Below are 17,605 nucleotides of genomic sequence, written 5' to 3'. Positions count from 1 at the left end.
GCAGTGAAGATCAGCCCCTTACCTTCTTCCTATTTCACTGTTCCAGGTGAAGAAGTGGCAGCCCACCATACACGTTGTACATCTTTCCCGAGGCTGCATATCTTTCCACTTTATCCTAGCCTCTTCAATATGTTCAAGCCCTGACTACTTCAGAAGCATGTCTGGAATTCCCTCATTTCCCAATATTTGCTGCCACCATCTTGATCTTCTATATATCATCTTCTCCCACTGGGACCATTGTGACAGTCTGTGAGCTTGGCTCCGCGCACACACACACCTCTACCCGCCCCCCATGTGCCTATTCTCCCCAAGCAACCAGAGTGATATGGTAACCAAATTAATATGCGTTCACTCCTTAATGAGACATGGATGGAAACCACACCAGGGGGGTTGTCACACAAAGGAAATTTTATATGCAGCAAATAAGGAGGTCATGGGGAATCATTTCCAAAGCTGTGACTCCCTGAGCAAGAGTGAAGGGGTTCCTTTTTTTTAGGGTTAGGATGAGCATTTAGATAGGGGAGCCTCATCATTGCACATAGAGGGGGTAAAAGGCTGCACATGCTCCTTAAGAAAACATGCCTAGACATACATTGTATGTTATGTATTGGAGATGGGGTGGAGATTTATTATAATAATGAGGTAAAGGTAACAGTCAGTCATTCCCTGGTTTGCTCCATAGTCTATCTGCAGAGGCGTGAGTGGGGGTTAAGTTCAAACTGATCTGGGGGGGTCTGGGCCACCAGAGCTCTTTGTCCAGGTAGTCGTTGTTGCTTGAGGGGTAGTTTCAGTTTTCATCATGGGAGGTTATGCCCACCAAGTCTTTTGCATGAGTTAAGAGATAAGCTAAAAAGAAGGGCTTAAGGAAAAATGTGGGACAAAGGTCTGTGTGTATAAGTAGATGAGTAGTAAAGGTCAGGTCTTGGGGTCTAGCTGGTGACAGTGTTAAAAACTTACCTGGTCCTATCACTGTCTTTTTTTTTTTTTAAGATTTTATTTGTTATTCATGAGAGACACAGAGAGAAAGAGGCAGAGACATAGGCAGAGGGAGAAGCAGGCTCCATGCAGGGAGCCAGATGTGGGACTTGATCCCAGGACCCCAGGATCACGCCCTGAGCCAAAGGCAGGTGCTCAACCGCTAAGCCACCCAGGCGTCCCACACCGTCTTGCTCAAACTCTGTCACTGCCCTTAAGAGAAGGTATAGAATTCTTAGGCTACCTCGGGTCACATAATCTGACCTACCCCAACCTCCCAACATTTTGCAGCAATGTCCTAACTTAGTATACCTTCTTATAGGTTCTAGAAGGCATCAAAGCCCTTTCCCTGCTCTGGACCTTTGCGCATCCTGTCTTCCTGCTAGTCTCTCTCACCAGCTCTTACTGGGTCTTTGGGGTATTCTTCAGTATGGCCTTCCCTGACGCTCCCCATACCTGCAACAAGGTTACATCTCTCTATTATACACCCATACCACACCCTTCATTTTCCTTCATAGCATTTTTTGAGATTACAATTATTTGAATATTTGCCCCCACTAGACTTTTAAGCTATGTACAGTAGGATCTGTTCAATGTGTGCCCCATCCATCCTTGGGGCCTGATAGCAAGAAGTTTGGCAGTATTTAGTGCTCTCAGGCATTAAACAAATTAGTAAAAACAACCTTCCTAGATTCATGATTAAAATTCTTCTAGTATTCTATTCCCTATACCACAGAGAAAGCTAAAACAGAAATAAAATCATTTGTTCTGAGTCACACAGCAATCCACAGCTTGTAGCCAAAGCCTGCTTTGGACCCCTGATGCGTCTCCTGGGGGTGGTTTGGATACTAATTTTGACATGATTTAGGAGTAAAGTCCTGGTCCCTGGAAGGTGCTGGAATGCGAGATGCATACTTTGCTCTGGCCTTCTTTTGTTCAGGACTAAAGGCGCCTACAGCTGGATTAGTTTCTTTTCCCTTGATGAAATCTTTCTCTAGTCAATTGGTGACATTGATTTGGCTTTGGTCTTATTTATCAGCCTAGGGTCTTGGATGGGTCTTGCTGAAATAAATACACAACTTATGTTAAAATGATGAATGCAAAAAAATAATAAATAAATAAAATAAATTTTAAAAATGGTGAATGCCCGTGTCTGCCCTGTGCCCTTGCTTGTTCTCCTTTTTGAAAGCTCTCTCAGGCCACATGTTATTTGTCATCTGCAGGGGGGAAGTGGGGAGCAGCAGTGGCAGGTGGGGAATCCTCAGAGATTCATCCCTTGAGAGCAGATCAGTTCCAAGGACCACTTCAAGTGGACCTACAGTCTTGTTCCTTGACAAGGATCAGCCTGTGAGCAAATTCCGACCACAGATGTGTGTACTTTGCCCTCTATTGGTATTTTATTTAATTTAAGATTTTATTTATTCATGAGAGACACAGAAAGAGAGAGGCAGAGACACAGGCAGAGGGAGAAGCAGGCTCCATACAGGGAGCCCGATGCGGGACTCCATCCGGAGTCTCCAGGATCACGCCCTGGGCTGAAGGCGGCACTAAACCACTGAGCCACCCAGGCTGCCCCCCACTGGGATTTTAAAAATCATTACTAGTGCTAACATTTAAAAATCAAGATTATCGTGTACAAACTTGACTTTCTGTGTTTTCTTGAGGGGAAAAAGAATAAAAGGAAGTATCTAGCAAAATTGGCACACAACAGGGGAGCTAGCTGGCCCAATCAGTGGAGTGTACAACTCTTAATCTTGGGGTCATTAGTTAGAGCCCCATGTTGAGGGGTAGAGTTTACTTAAAAAAAAACTTTGGCCCACAACAGTTAGCTGGGGCTGAGTAGAGACTGTCCCTTACAATAGACATAGTTTTTCTTGTTTTCTGGTCTCTGCTCAGCCTACCATATTCATCTACTGTACCTTCATGGCATTTGTGAGTTTGCAAGCCCTGTTTTGCATTTGTAAGTCATGTGTATGTGTAAATATGAACAAAAGCTGTAATTGACACTCTGTATCATAATTTTTTTCTCTCTCTCCCTGCTTCCTTCTTTACTTTCTCCTTGTGTCTCCCATTCTTTGCACCGCCTCTACCATTTTACAGGTTCTGGGACTGCTGGTGTGGACACTGATTGCTGGAACCGAGTACTTCCGGGTCCCTGCGTTTGGCTGGGTCATGTTCGTAGCTGTATTTTACTGGGTCCTCACTGTCTTCTTCCTCATCATCTACATAACAATGACCTACACCAGGATTCCCCAGGTGCCCTGGACAACAGTGGTAAGGAAGCCAGAGGTTGTCTTCTTGTCCATTGCCCACTAGGTAGGATGGACATAGTCCTTCTTTCCTTAATTCGGGGTTGTGTCTGCCAGCAAAGCGGGGGAGAAAGCCAGGGAGAACTCGACACAGCAGGTAATCTTCACATTATTCCATTGCCTCTAAGGTGTTTTACCAATGAGTATGAAACTGGGCATGTTGGAAGGTCCAGAAATTTCTTTTAGACAAAATAACAAATTGGTTCTCAGAAGACTGAATGAGGAGAAATTCAGTTCTTCGTTAGTGTCCCATAAACAGCATCACCTGGAAACAGGTACGTCAGGGCGCCAGCCTCGGCAGGTCTCATGTCCTTCAAATCCCTCCTGGGGCCACGGCCTTAGCCCTTTGCATGCAGAGTTCTTTGATGTTGGGATGCACAGTGTGTATAAAGTTAGAATGAAAAATGAAACTGCTGTTAGAATAAATAGGTGTCTTCATATTTGGAAGCAAGTGTGGTTCAGGGTGATTGGATTCTTGTCCTGGCTCCAGGCACTATGCTGGGGCAGGATAAACCCACATTCTGGGATGAAATAGATAAGAAAATGTACCTGTCTGCTCTGGTGCCATAACAAAATATCATATTCTGGGTAGCTTAAATGACAGAAATTGATTTCTCACACTTCTAGAAGCTGGAAGTCTAAAATCAGATGTCAAGGTAGTTGGTCTCTGGTGAGAGCTCTCTTCCTGGCTTGCAGATGCCTGCTATCTTGCCATGGCCCCATGTGGAAGAGAAAGAGAACACAAGCTCTTCTTGTAAGGGAACTAATGCCATTAAGAGGATCCCAGCTTCATGATCTCATCTAACCCTGATTACCTCTCAAACACCTCATCTCCAAGTACCATCACTTTGCTGACTAGGGCTTCCACATGTGCACTTTGGGGATTAGAGATTCGGTCCATAACATTCTGCTATTGGCTCCCCCAAATCATTCCCTTCTAGCATGCAAAATACATTCATTCCATCTCAACATCCCCATAGTCGTAACTCATTTCAGTGTCAACTGAAGTCCAAGATCCAAAGTTTCACTTCACATCTAAATCAAGTATGGTGAGATTGGAGGTAGGGTTCATCCTGAGCAAAATTCCCCTCTAGCTGTGAGCCTGTGAAGCCAGACACGTTATGTACTTCTAAAATACAGCGGGGAGACAGGATAGATGTTCCCATTCCAAGAGGGAGAAATAGAGAAGAAGGAAGGGGTGACAGGTCCCAGGCAAGCCCAAAACTTACAAGACAAATTCCATTAGATCTTAAGGCTCTAGAATAAGCCTATTTGGTTCAATGCTCTGCCCTCCAGACCCACTGAGGTGGCATTGTCACCCCTAACCCCATCCAGGGTGATCTTGCCCCTGAGGTACTAGATTGGGACATCCTGGCTCACAGACACCAGAGAGGCAGTCCAACCCTTTGAAACTGAGGAGGAACCAACCAGCCTGCCCCCCTGGGTCTGATGATCTCTGAATCGGGCTTTGGCTGATTCATTCTTTTTTTTTTTTTTTTTTTTTTTGGAAGATTGGCACATATTTGCAGCCAAATAACTCATATTTCCAATCTATAGAACCCAAGAAGTTCCACAGCACTCCTTATATTTTGTTGCATCTCCATCCCTTTCCATTCAAGCTGGCAGCATTTCACCGGTATAATCCCTTACCTGTTCCTGGCTTCTGCTGGCACATGATTAGATCTGTGGTTAGCATCCATGATCTCTTTATCAAAAGGTTATTTGGCTACACCCATATTATTCTCTTCAGATGAAGCTTTTTTTTTTTTTTTAAAGATTGATTGATTGGAGAGAGGGTAGGGGGAAGAACAGAGGGAGAGAGAGAATCTCAAGCAGATTCCTTGCTGAGCACACAGCCCAATGTGGGGCTCCATGCCATGAACCTGAGATCACAACCTGAGCCGAAACCAAGTCGGATGCTCAACCCGCTATGCCATCCAGGTGCCCTAAGCTTTCTTATTTTTTTTCACAATATGGGAAGGCTGAGAATTTTCTAAACCTTCAAGTTCTGCTGCTTTTTTGCTTGATAATCTCTTCTTTAATTTACCTCTGCTTTTGCATTTTACTATAGACAGGAGAAACCAAGCCACTCCTCTAACACTTTACTTTTTAAAAAATCTCATTTAAATTTCCAGTGTTTTACTTGCAACCTCTATCTTCCACAAAACACTGGAACACAGTCAGCTAAATCCCCTGCCACTTTATGACAAGGATCACCTTTCCTCCAGTTTCCGAAAACATGTTCCCCATTTCCATTTGAGATCTCTCCTCAGTGCCCTTTAACATCCATATTTTTATTAAGATTCTGTTTGTAGTTATTTATGCAGTCTCTAAAAAGATGGAAGCTCTGCCTTGAGTTCTCTTTTCTTCCTAAGTCCTCATTGGAATCACCTTCAACATCCATAGTTCTGGTATGCTCCTCAAAACTCTCCAGCCTGTACTCATTATCCAGTTCCAAAGTCACTTTTATACTTTTAGGTATTTGTTACAGCAGCACTCCACTCCTGGTGCCAAAAGCTGTGTATTCCACTCTTGATATAAATTCTCTATTAGCATTCTCTAGAGAAGCATAGGCAATAGGGTGTGTGTGTGTGTGTGTGTGTGTGTGTGTGTGTGTGTGTGTGTAGAGATTTATTAGAAGGAATTGGTCCACATGATGGTAGAAACTGAGAAGTCCCAAGATCTGCTGGCACAATGATGGTGTAGTTCCAGTCTGAGTCCAAAGGCCTGAGAACCAGGGAAACTGATGCTATAAGTTCTTGTCTGAAAACCACCAGGCTTGAGACCCAAGAAGGCCTGATGTTTCGTTTCAAGCCCCAAGGCAGGAAAAAAAGACTGATGTCCCAGCTCAAGGCAGTCAGGCAGGAGCAGTTTCCTCTTATTCAGCCGTCTTGTTTTATTCAGGTCTTCAACTGATTGGATGTGGCCCACCCACATTAGAGAGGGCAGTCTGCTTTAACTCAGTCTGTAGATTCACAAGCTGGTGTCATTCAGAAATCCTCATAGACAGATCCAAAATAATGTATGCACTCCAAATATTTGTGCACTTGTGGTCCAGTCAGTTAGCCCATGAAATCAACCCATTATGGTACCCTGTGACACATAGTAAAATGAACTAAAGTGAAGTACAAAGTGTGATGGAAGTTATCATCCTAGCTGGGACAGCTGGGAATTCTTCAGAGAATGGGACAGCATTTAGTGTCTTGAAGATTGATCTGGCACATCTTAGTTTTAAAATGCTTTGATTTGCATGATCAGAATTTATCATCATGGGGACCTCTGGGTGGCCCAGTGGTTGAGTATCTGCCCTCAGCTCAGGTCATGATCCTGGAGTCCCTGGACCGAGTCCCACATCAGGCTTCCAACAGGGAGCCTGCTTCTCCCTCTGCCTATGTCTCTGCCTCTCTTTCTGTGTCTCTCATGAATAAATAAATAAAATCTAAAAAAAAAAAAAAAAGGATTTATCATCATGAAATGTATCCCCATTTTATAAACAAGAAAACTGAGGGTTTTTTTTTTTTTGAAAACTGAGATTTAAATAAAGTTTTAAAACAATATTTTTAAATAAAAATTGAAAATATTAAAATTTTAACATTAAGGACATTAAAAAATTAAAATAATGCTCTAGCTTCAGTTGGTAGAGCATGAGACTTTTTTTTTCCCCTAACCAATAACATTTAATTTGCTCGTAAATCTGTAATTTGGCAAGGGCTCAACAGGACAGTTTATCGCTACTTCAGTCAGCTGGAATGACTTGAAGGTTGGATTGTCCATAGCCCAGTGGCTTGGGTTCCAAAAACTATTTTTTTTAATTCTTTATTTAAATTAAGTTTAGTTAACATATACTGTATTATTAGTTTCCGGGGTAGAGTTTAGTGATTCATCATTTGCATATAACCCCCAGTGCTCATTTCATCAAGGGGAGCAGGAGACTCTTGATCTCAGGGTTGTAAGTTTGAGTCCCATGTGAGGTGTCGAGATTACTTAAAAATAAAATTACAAGTGTTTAAATATTGCTTTTAATGCTGCCCCCCCCCCCTTTTTTTTAATTAACAGTGCTCCCTTCTGGCACTTCCTAGTTTTAAAATGGCTTTGATTTGCATGATCAGAATTTATCATTATGAAGTGTGTTCCCACTTTATAAATAAGAAAACTGAGATTTAGAGCCTCAGGACTTTCCCCAGATGCCCGCACAGCTGGAATCCTTCTCTCTTGACTTCCATCCAGCATTTTTTTCCTATCTCATTCTGCTCCAGGCCCACTTCTGCCTGGAAAATAAGAACCCAACCAGCAATCAGGAGACCAGGACTTATAGTCAGGGGATAAGGACTTGAAGGCCCCTTAGAATTGCTTAATCCTTTATCTCATCGAGCAAGACCATCAACCTCCACCGGAGAGGTTGCACACTCGTGTGTGGAAAAGACTAGAGAGGTCATGCAAGTGAGTGTGAACTCAGTGGGTGTTGAATTCTTGCTACCCAGACACGCTAGTTTGTTATCTTAATCAACTGGGGAATATTCTTCACTTTCTGAAGAAATGAGTTGGCAGCGTACTCTCGGAATTGTTAGGTCTTTTTTTTTTTTTTTTTTTTTTTTAAGATTTTATTTATTGGGCAGCCCGGGTGGCTCAGCGGTTTAGTGCCGCCTTCAGCCCAGGGTGTGATCCTGGAGACCTGGGATCGAGTCCCACGTCGGGCTCCCTGCATGGAGCCTGCTTCTCCCTCTGCCTGTGTCTCTGCCACTCTCTCTGTCTCTCTGCCTCTCTGTCTCTCTCTCTCTCTCTCATAAATAAATAAAATATTAAAAAAAGAACCTTTTAAAAAAAAGATTTTATTTATTTATGAGAGACACAGAGAGAGAGGCAGAGACATAGGCAGAGGGAGAAGCAGACTCCCTGCGGGGAGCCTGATGTGGGACTCCATCCCAGAGCCCCGGGATCATGACTTGAGCCGAAGGCAGACACTCAACCATTCAGCCACTCAAGCATCCCAGAATTGTGAAGTCTTCTGTTGTTTATTTCCCTCCCTAAGGCAATCCAGAAGTCTTGGCTTTTGTGCAAACTCTTTCACTTTTAAAATATTTATAGCCAAATATTAAAAACTTCTTTTGTTACCAGCAGATGCTACAGGTCAAACATGTCTGACTTTGGATTGAGGGGTTTTTCTTTCCTGTTCTAAGAAGCCCCTTTGCAACCTCTCAAAAGCATTTGTGAGTGGGGTAAGCAGTGTTAACTGGATATCCAAAGTGAAGTCTGGGAAAAGTTTTCATGTGTAACAACTAAGGTCTCAGATCTTTATGACCTGTCCCCAGTAAAACCTCTTGCAGGAACACACTGGTTCAGATGCTGGCCCTCACTGTATGTCCCACACGAATTAGAGCATGGCAGGGATCAGGCCCACCCAGGACTCTGCTGAGGCAGCTGATAGATTCCTGGTGCCAGAATGAACCTTCTAGAATCTTGCTACTGAAAGTGTAGTCCCTGGATTGGTAGCATCACATGGGAGTAAATGAGAAACCGTAGGCCCTGCCCCAGACCTACCAAATCAGAAACTCTATGGAGAGTCTGGCAATCTCTATTATAAGCTTTCCAGATAATTCTTAGGCACCTAAAGTGTAAGAAACAATGTTTTATAGGCCCACATCCCTTACCTGGAACCTTTAGGCCAGATATGTCTGCAATCAAGATTTTTTCCCCTCAATTTAAGAAAGATAATAAAGGAATCCAGTGCACTTACTACATAAGGTGACACCTCCTCCTGAGTCTGGGGGCAACACCATAATCAGACATGGTAATGTTTCTGCAAGAACACATGCATTTTCCTGCTAAGAGGGTTAATAAAGACTACATTGCCTCCATTTTTCAGAGCAGTAGAGAGTCTAAGATTGCAGAGAAGGGATCAGTAGAACAGGCTTTGGTCCACAGGGAACTTGGCCAGGAGACCGCACATGGGACGCTACAAAAACCAGAGTCTCATAGTTTTGCCTGTAGCTCTTTGCTTGACAAGGCATGAGCTTTACACTTGAACTAGCTTGACAATAGGCATTTTTCTTAATGCATTCAAGGAGAATATAGGTGCAGAGTTACTATGTCCATCCTTAACATGGAGCAGAAACCACAGCAGGTTCCTGTGAGCACCTTTGAGCTCCTGGGTAATACCATATACCCAGTGAGGCTGTGATGTGCTTTCTGACAAATCTGATCTGAACTAAAACTTCAAAGCAATATAGTTGTCCTCCTCAGAGCACTAAGCACCAGAACCTACAAATACATTTTCTGAGGATTCATCCTCTGCAACTCATCCCTCCTGGTTGGCTTCATTGCAAGCACTCTGAGCAGTACAGGGCATAGTACCCAGGGCAGAGGGTATGGCCTCCTTCTGTAGACAATAGCAGCCACCATTTATGAAGTACCTACTGTGTGCCAGAGGTCATGCTGGATCCTTCATCTCTTACCTCATTTTACTTCACACTAACTGCAAAGACGGGATGGATTATTTCCATTTTGCAGGTAAAGAAACTGAGACACTGAGAGGATTTTGATAGGCAGGAATGGGATGCAGGTCCCCTGATGCCAACCATAGTCGTCAACCCTGGAGTCTGCTTGGCTCCAGGGTACACAGGTGCCCTGGTCCTAGCCTTCAGGAAATCTCTGAAATGGAAAGAACCTGCCTCCTCTCTACTATGAAGGAATGAGGAATTCTTAGCAGTTAAGTTTGGTAGGTTGTGGATACCAAGAATCTAGTATGGAGGGTCAACAAGAGGGCCAGCTCTATGAGGCTTTTTATCTATGTGTGCCTTTATTTGGGGGGGAAAAGGACATTTTATACAAAAGTGGGATCAAATTTCAGAAAAGAATAGCCTCCCTCCACCTTCTTCTACAAAGGAATGGTTGGAAGCATTTTGTAAGACCCTGTACCTGTTCTCTGTTTCCTGTGGCCCAGGGATACTTTGAGAACTGGCATTCTAGTTGCAGGGGCTCAACGGTCTTTCCACTTGGATAGTCTAGGACTCAGGTCCTATTTCTCTAGAGCAGTACAACCTTGTGTTTCTGTGAAGCTCAGTGCTATTCCAGGGCCCACTGAAGCTTTGTGCTGCCCTCCTTCACTTCTGTAGCCACACAGATCTCTTTATCTTAACCTCTGTAACAATCTCAGCTCCTGGTTTCTTTTCCATTTTTTTCTTTCTTCCCTCCACCTATGTTTACTAGTTTCCCACTCCAGGCATCCCCCAAGACGTACATATTTTGGGAGTCCTAGGAAGATGGCGGGAACAAATATGTTCGGCCCTGAGGTAGAATGGAAGCTGTGAGAACCTAGCAAGACCCTGAGGGGTGGCGTGCAGGGGAAGGAAGCCCCTCCTCACTTCTCTCCAAGTGAGATAGAGTTTCTCATTTCCTTGGGTAAATTGATTGGGCCACATTTATTATGGGATGGGGCCACATATCCTCAGGGAGTCTTGTCGTCACTCCCTCTCAGGCCCTTCCCTGACACAGCGGCAGGGACAAGGCCCAGGGCCTGGGTCAGGGTGGTGCTGGCCAGGCTGGCCTCTCCAAATGCTCTCTCATTCATCTCTACCTGTGTCAGGGGACTGGACATGCATGGGTGTCCCCAAATACATATTTAAAGACGCTCATCACAGTAGTGTTTGTAATCTTGGGGAAACTAGGAACATCAAATGCCCATCAATAAGGGAAAAGTTAAAATCTGAGGTATTCGTGTCATGACATGAAATGGGGCCCATCTGTTAGGACTGACATGGAAAATTGTTCTCAGTATCTTTCTCAATGAAGGAAAGAAATCCCAACAGAACAACAACAACAACAAAAAAAAAAAACTCACCAAATTGGCTAACTATATGGCTGTAGGTTTGTATAAAATTGGGTGTTTGTTTATATCTCAAAGGAAAGGGTTAGGGTAAAAGGAGTAGACTGACTTTTTAACTTGAGATTGTTCTGTCCTGACTGATTTTGTTTGATTACATGAATGTGCATACTTTTTAATTTTTTTTCTTAAGCAGTTGAATGTTTCAAATGTAATACATAGCTAATTTATTAAATAAAAATAAGCTTAACTGCTACCAGTAAAAGGCCACAAAATGAAAACTGTCTCCCACTCCTCAGAGGTAACTATGTGTAATTGTTTCAGCATTTTTTAAAAAGGCAGGGTCTTTTACTTGGCAAAGAGCAAATGTGCAAAACTCTAGAGGTGATGTGCAATTAAAAAAAACAAAACAAAACGTATTTTTTAAAAATGCATGGATGTGTTCCTGGACCAAAAAAACCTCCCACAACCAACAAATATAATGAATCATCCAGGGAAACCAGAGCTTCCTGGGGACACATTTCTTTCTTTTTTTTTTTTCTCAAATTTATTTATTGGGGGGCGGGGGGGGAGAGAGAGAGAGAGAGAGAGAGAGAGAGAGAGAGAGAGAGAGAGAAGGGGCCAAAGGAGAAAGAAAGAGAAAATCCCAAGCAGACTTCCTGCTGAGTAGGCAGCCCAGTGTGGGACTGGATCCCAGGACACTGAGATCATGACCTGAGCCGAAATCAAAAGTCAGATGCTTAAACAACTGAGCCACCCTGGCACCCTGGCAATGCATTTCAAATGGCAGATGAGCATCATGGGCACTGACCCTTATCATAAAGGTTAATGTCTGTAACCCAGGATAATGTAAGCCAAGTATGGAGGAGGTAACTGGGATATACAACCCACCTTAGAATGCTAGGACTTGCATCTGGAAAATTCTATATGCCTTTCTTTCTCTTACAAGAAGAAGATACTGTTTCTCCCCCCCCCCCCCCATCTATTCACCCATTCCTGTCTCTTTGAATTACTGAGGGAGAGCTGTTAGACCATAGGGTATCTACTCCTAAGAGCCACCCTCTTCCTACCTGTATAAAGCATTGGTTTTCTGAATCAGTTTTGCCCAACCCCACCACTACCTCTCACCCTTGTTCAGGTAGGATCAAGTTTTGCACATTTCACAGTATGATTTCCTAGAGTTTAAATATAACTGAAAACCAGATATCTACTTGGATTTACATATCTCTCTTCTTTAAGAATAGAAAAAAATAAAATGAAGCCAGGGGTGAGATTAGTTCCCAAAGGACTCTATTAATATGTATAATCTTCTTTTTATTTTTAAGAACTATCTGCTAGGATTGAGGAGTTCACCTAAATGTCTCTCCCTGCTTAGAGTGGAGGGAATAGAAGACCAGCTGGGCCTGCTTTGGGAAAAGCTCTGGGTCGGGGACAGGTGCTGAAGAACTGTGGCTACTGGGACAATGGTCTGGGCAGATCTCACTGGGGGGCCCTGCTGCCTGCCTTCCTCAGCCAGTCACTAAGGTCACTAAGGGTGAAATCTGTATGAAGCAAGGATCAAGAGCAAATTGAGAGAGAGAGTGGTGGCTGAAGGGACAGCCTGGGTGTGTTGGGGGGCAGGTGAGGGGTGTCTGGGTGTGCTGTGGATAAGCTGGTGTGAAACCCTCTCCTCCCCAAGGCACTGATGAGCAGCTTCTCAGAACTCTCATCTCTGCCCCCTCCAGGTGTCCAGATGCCTCCCTTCTCACACCTGGTATACAGTTCTGACTGGTCCAGAGGTGCCCAGACCTTCCACACTCCCTGACCACTCCATCTGTCTATCTCCCCAGGGTCTGTGCTTTAACGGCAGTGCCTTCATCTTATACCTCTCAGCTGCTGTGGTGGATGCATCTTCTGTCTCCCCCGAGAGGGACAGCCACAACTTCAACAGCTGGGCAGCCTCATCGGTGAGTTAACAAGCCCTTTCACTGCCCCCTACCACACACACACACACACACACACACACACACACACACACACACGGTCAGGGTCATGGTCTCCTCCTCCCACTGGGGCTGGGGATCCAGGAGGGGGACAAGTGATCTGTAGAGGCAGGAGAGCATCACCTGCAGTTGTGACACTCTGGCAATTAGCTTGTTGGTTTGAAGGCATGAAAAACTACTGGGGCCTCCTGATGGCTTGAAGTGTGCAGAGGTTAAAAGACTCAGCTTGAGTGAAAGGCAAATAGCTGGAACAAAATAACTATGTGAGGAAGAAAAAATATTTGAGGCAGTCTAAGAATAATTCTACTGACTAAAGTTCAAGTGGGGAGACAGTTGTAAAAAATGAGCACACCATGATTCTATTTTTACTCAATAAGCAGAGATGTTTATTTATGCATTGAGAATGTCTAGAAAAGCACACACCAACAGAGGTTCCATCCAGAGACTGTGTGGTTGGATGATGATGGGAGCAGCCTGCAGGGCTTCTGCTTTTTAATTTATGTGCTTCTGTTCTGTTTGCATTTTTTGAACCATAAATGTGTATTGTAGTTCTGATTTGCAAAACTTATTTTAGAAGTTTCTCTGAGTTAGCGTTAAAATATTACATTACCAAAAGATGTAATTGGCGGGGGTTGGGGGATGACAGTTCGACAAGAATATCAAAATGATCATATTAAAACTGATGATATGTAGCCATTTGTTATATTCTTTTTTTTTTTTTTTTTAGAGTAGGCTCTATGCCCAGTGTGGAGCTCAATATGGCTCTTAAACTCACGACCCTGAGCTCAGATTAAGAGTTAGATCCTCAACCAACGGAGCCACTCAGGCACTCCCCACCCCCCTGTTCCTTCGATTCTTATATTTATATTCAGAAATCTATATTAAAGGTAAAGAGCATGGTGCACATGGTTCAGTCACTTAAGTGTCCAATTTTTGATCTCAGCTCAGGTCTTGATCTCAGGGTCCTGAGTTCAACCCTGCATTGAGCTCCACACTGGGCATGGAGCCTACTTTAAAAAAAATTTTTTTTTTCTTCAAATCACAAGCTTTAGCAGCTCTGGGCTCAAGCTATCATACAGCAAGAATCAGCCACAACTGGGCAGTAGCTGCCCCTTCCAAGGAGCTTGCACTTTCCCTGCTCACCATTCACACCATGTGGCTTATCGCTTCCCCTCACCCACTTGACTCCTTTATTTAACTGACCCTATGGCAATCTGAGGTTAAACCCTGATCTAAAATTGTCTGCACTAAATTAGGAATGTGTGTGCTTTTCTCAGATACACACTACCATATTCACCCCGAAGTGAACACCCTGTGGTTATTTGAGCAAAACTCAAGCTTTCCAGATGTGTTTCAAAACAAACAAACAAAAAAAAAAAACAAAACAAAAAAGCCCAAACATTCAGCATAGCCAGAGATTGTTTCAAAAGGAAGGTAATTGAACCAATAAAGCAGTTTTAGATGAGAAACCCTGGAGTCAAGGGATGCTATGAGTGCCTGATTCAATGGAGGTGAAATGATAACTTTTGCTAATGAGAATGTGCCCTAAGCCTTCTTTCTACTATGCTCTTTTTCTCCAGTTCTTCGCCTTCCTGGTCACCATCTGCTATGCTGGAAACACATATTTCAGTTTTATAGCTTGGAGATCCAGGACCATACAGTGATTTGCCATTTTGAGAATTAAAAGGGAGGAAACAAGAAGACTCTAATTGTAAAAAAACAACAACAAACAAACAACAACAACTGTAGGTATAATGTATATTTCCAGAGAATTGTATTTAACTAATGTTTTTATATACTTAGTTAAATTTGCTCACAGTGGTTTGTTACAATTAAACTGGATACTTATTTGCAAATTGTTGTAGCTTATAATGAATTATTAAGTACCTTGTTGATGTCTTCATAGACCTTATTTTCTTAGACAATGTATAATAGATAAATTGCTAATATTAAGACCGTGTCAATTTTGTAAATCTAATTTTTAAATGTCCAGATTCTTTTCTGATTAAATGTTTCAAAATCTGGGGGAAGTTGTCTGATTTGAGAAAGGAGACTTCCTGCTAAAAACCTGAGGTTGGGTGCTGTGGGTATCGTCTTCACAGGGCTGCCCAATTGCAGTATTGCCCAAACACCGTTGCCCACAGTCACCAGGCCAAGGTGGTAGGAGAGACCCATCTCCCCCAAGACTGGGGTTCACCAGCCATGATTCTCACATGCTAACCAGTTGGCCCAGAAAGCACTGAATGAGACATGGGCTTTGCAGTGATGCTGCTGAGTGCCCAGACTGATGTGCTGGTGGCATGTTTTTTCCTAATACATATTAGAATAAGTGCATAACCATTAAAACGATAAATACATGCATGTACTCTAAGATACTTGCTGACCACAGTGACACATGTAGCATACTTTGTGGAAAACACTGGACCAAAATGTCTCCAATCTCCAGAACTAATATTTTGTGGCATCATTATTCGATAACCATCAGTTGGTGGGAAGAACCCCAGGCAGCAAGGCAGATGTGTATTTAGAGGAAGTGTGTTTAGGCAGTATGGTTCTTGCTGGTACGGCAGTGTATCTTGGGTGATTTTTCAATGTGAGCTTCTTCTGAAAAACAAAAAAACACAGAAACGTTAGTAGAGTTGATGACAGTGAGTCTCGGTTGCTCATTCTGTGGACCTAACTCCTGTGGCCTCCACTCTCCTACAGTTGTCTGGCAGTGCTGTTTCTTTCTGTTGTCTGTTGTTTAGTTGGTCTTCCTGTTTAACTGTTTTGTTTACCTCTGCATAGGAGAGTTGAGATTTCTTTGGGTCTAACACCCACCACAGACTTTTGACAACAACGATGAAGTCTGTTCTTGGGTTCTGGATCCAAAGAGGTAGTGAGGGCGGGGGGTGCCAAGAAGAGGTGAGTGTAGGGTACCAATGTGTGGTTGTGGATGGGTGTTGGGTGTATAGGAGGCTACTCTGAGTCCAACATGCAGCAAGCCATGAGAGTTGAGCTTTAGCAACACGGATCTGCAGGTGATAGGGCTGCAGTCCTCTGGAAACTGCATTCCTCACCATCACCAGGACAGCCTCCAACTCGCTGATTTTGCAAGAAAAGCGGAAATCACTGGTCAGAGTTTGTGTGCTCTCTGTTCATCTCTCTCTCTCTCACACAGAGGCATATTCGCCTTCCATGTACTCTGGGGGTGTTCTAAGTACTTTGCATTGCAACCAGAGTTCCACAAAAGGCAGAAAAACTATAACCTCCAGATGTCTCTGTTTCTGGAAACTTCTGGAAACAGCCATCAAGAAAGAAGCCTGTTTTATGTTCTCCCCACCCCCTCCCTGTGGGGTGAGTGTGTGTGTGTGTGTGTGTGAATAATTTCTATAATCATGGCCCCATTTATAGGAAGTAACTTCTAGGTTGAGAAGTTCCATAAACCACTTTGAAATATTCTCCAAAAGGGTAACTATAGGTCTTTCTTGAACCAGTAGCACCAAAGAGATCTATTTCAAGAGAACAGTACTCATTTGTGTCCATGGAGGGGCATTTGTTGCCTGTATTTGTAGTTTTCCAGGAGCTCAACCATTTGTGTTATCCTGAGAGTTTGCCAAAAAACAAAACAAAACCCCCCAAAATTAATTTTTTAACTGAAAGGAAATTCATATTTCCTCTTTTGAATATTGACTTTGTTCATGAATTTTTAAGTGTGGGTTTTTAGACAATAAAGTGATTCTCTGTTTAGACAAAGCTGTAAGTTTTGAACTGCTTCAATTTTTCTTCTAAGAAAGAGAAATAAAAAGCCACTGAAATATAGCCAGCAAAACAAAAAGAATAGGTTTCTGGGGTTTGAAAAGTATTATTACATGGATAGTATACAATGTGCTTAAACTGTTCTCTGGCATCTGTGTTCACCATCTGCTCTCCCAAAACCATCACGTCCTCTTCGATGGAGCTTGGTGGGTTTTGAGTTTGATATATTTTACCACTTATAGTGAATCAATGATATACTTTAAGCAATTAATCATTGCAATGTCCAACTCACAGCCCCAAAAGATAAATATTTAGCCAATATTTGGAAACTAAGAAAACTTAGAGATAATACTGTTCAATATCAATTATTTTTGTGCATTTAAAAGTTGCTGCTTTCACAGAAAAATCCCTTCAGGGTATCAGCACACAAGAGAGTTTAAATACATAAAGTCATCTCTGCATAGAGCATGGACATTTAAAAATACTAACTGAAGATACAGCCTTGGGTAGAAAATCAATTTAAAGTTTGTATTTCTAATCCCCTAGACAATTATTATTTTAATTGAAAAGATGGATTTTTCACAGAAGAAATAATTTGGGCATACAAGGCTAGGGACACACGAGCAAACACACACCCTATAAGATGACAGCCTAAGAAGAATTTGTTAACTTGGCCTTACATAGAAGTTCTGGCTGTGGCTGCTGCCAAATGCAAGTCGCAAGCAGATGGTTGTGAAGGAAGGTAGGATAACTATCCCCATGTTGATGGCTGAGAGTAATGA

General features: G+C 42.9%; 1 protein-coding gene across 2 annotated transcripts in view; it reads left to right on the top strand.

Annotated features, from left to right (window-relative positions):
• CMTM8 (CKLF like MARVEL transmembrane domain containing 8) overlaps positions 1-15,109 on the top strand; it is a 110,528-nt gene extending 95,419 nt beyond the window's left edge. For both annotated transcript variants that reach the window (XM_055321473.1, XM_055321472.1), the window contains 3 exons: positions 3,076-3,249; positions 12,933-13,049; positions 14,666-15,109. In XM_055321473.1, the coding sequence (XP_055177448.1) occupies positions 3,076-3,249; positions 12,933-13,049; positions 14,666-14,749 (375 nt within the window). In that variant the 3' untranslated portion in view covers positions 14,750-15,109. The remainder of the gene's footprint in view (positions 1-3,075; positions 3,250-12,932; positions 13,050-14,665) is intronic.
• The last annotated feature ends 2,496 nt before the right edge of the window (positions 15,110-17,605 follow it).

The sequence above is a fragment of the Nyctereutes procyonoides genome, unplaced genomic scaffold (assembly GCF_905146905.1).
Source record: "Nyctereutes procyonoides isolate TBG_1078 unplaced genomic scaffold, NYPRO_anot_genome, whole genome shotgun sequence".
In the NCBI taxonomy this organism is placed as follows: Eukaryota; Metazoa; Chordata; class Mammalia; order Carnivora; family Canidae; genus Nyctereutes; species Nyctereutes procyonoides.
The sequence above is the reverse complement of the archived record's forward strand: the minus strand, read 5'-3'. Positions and strand labels throughout refer to the sequence as shown.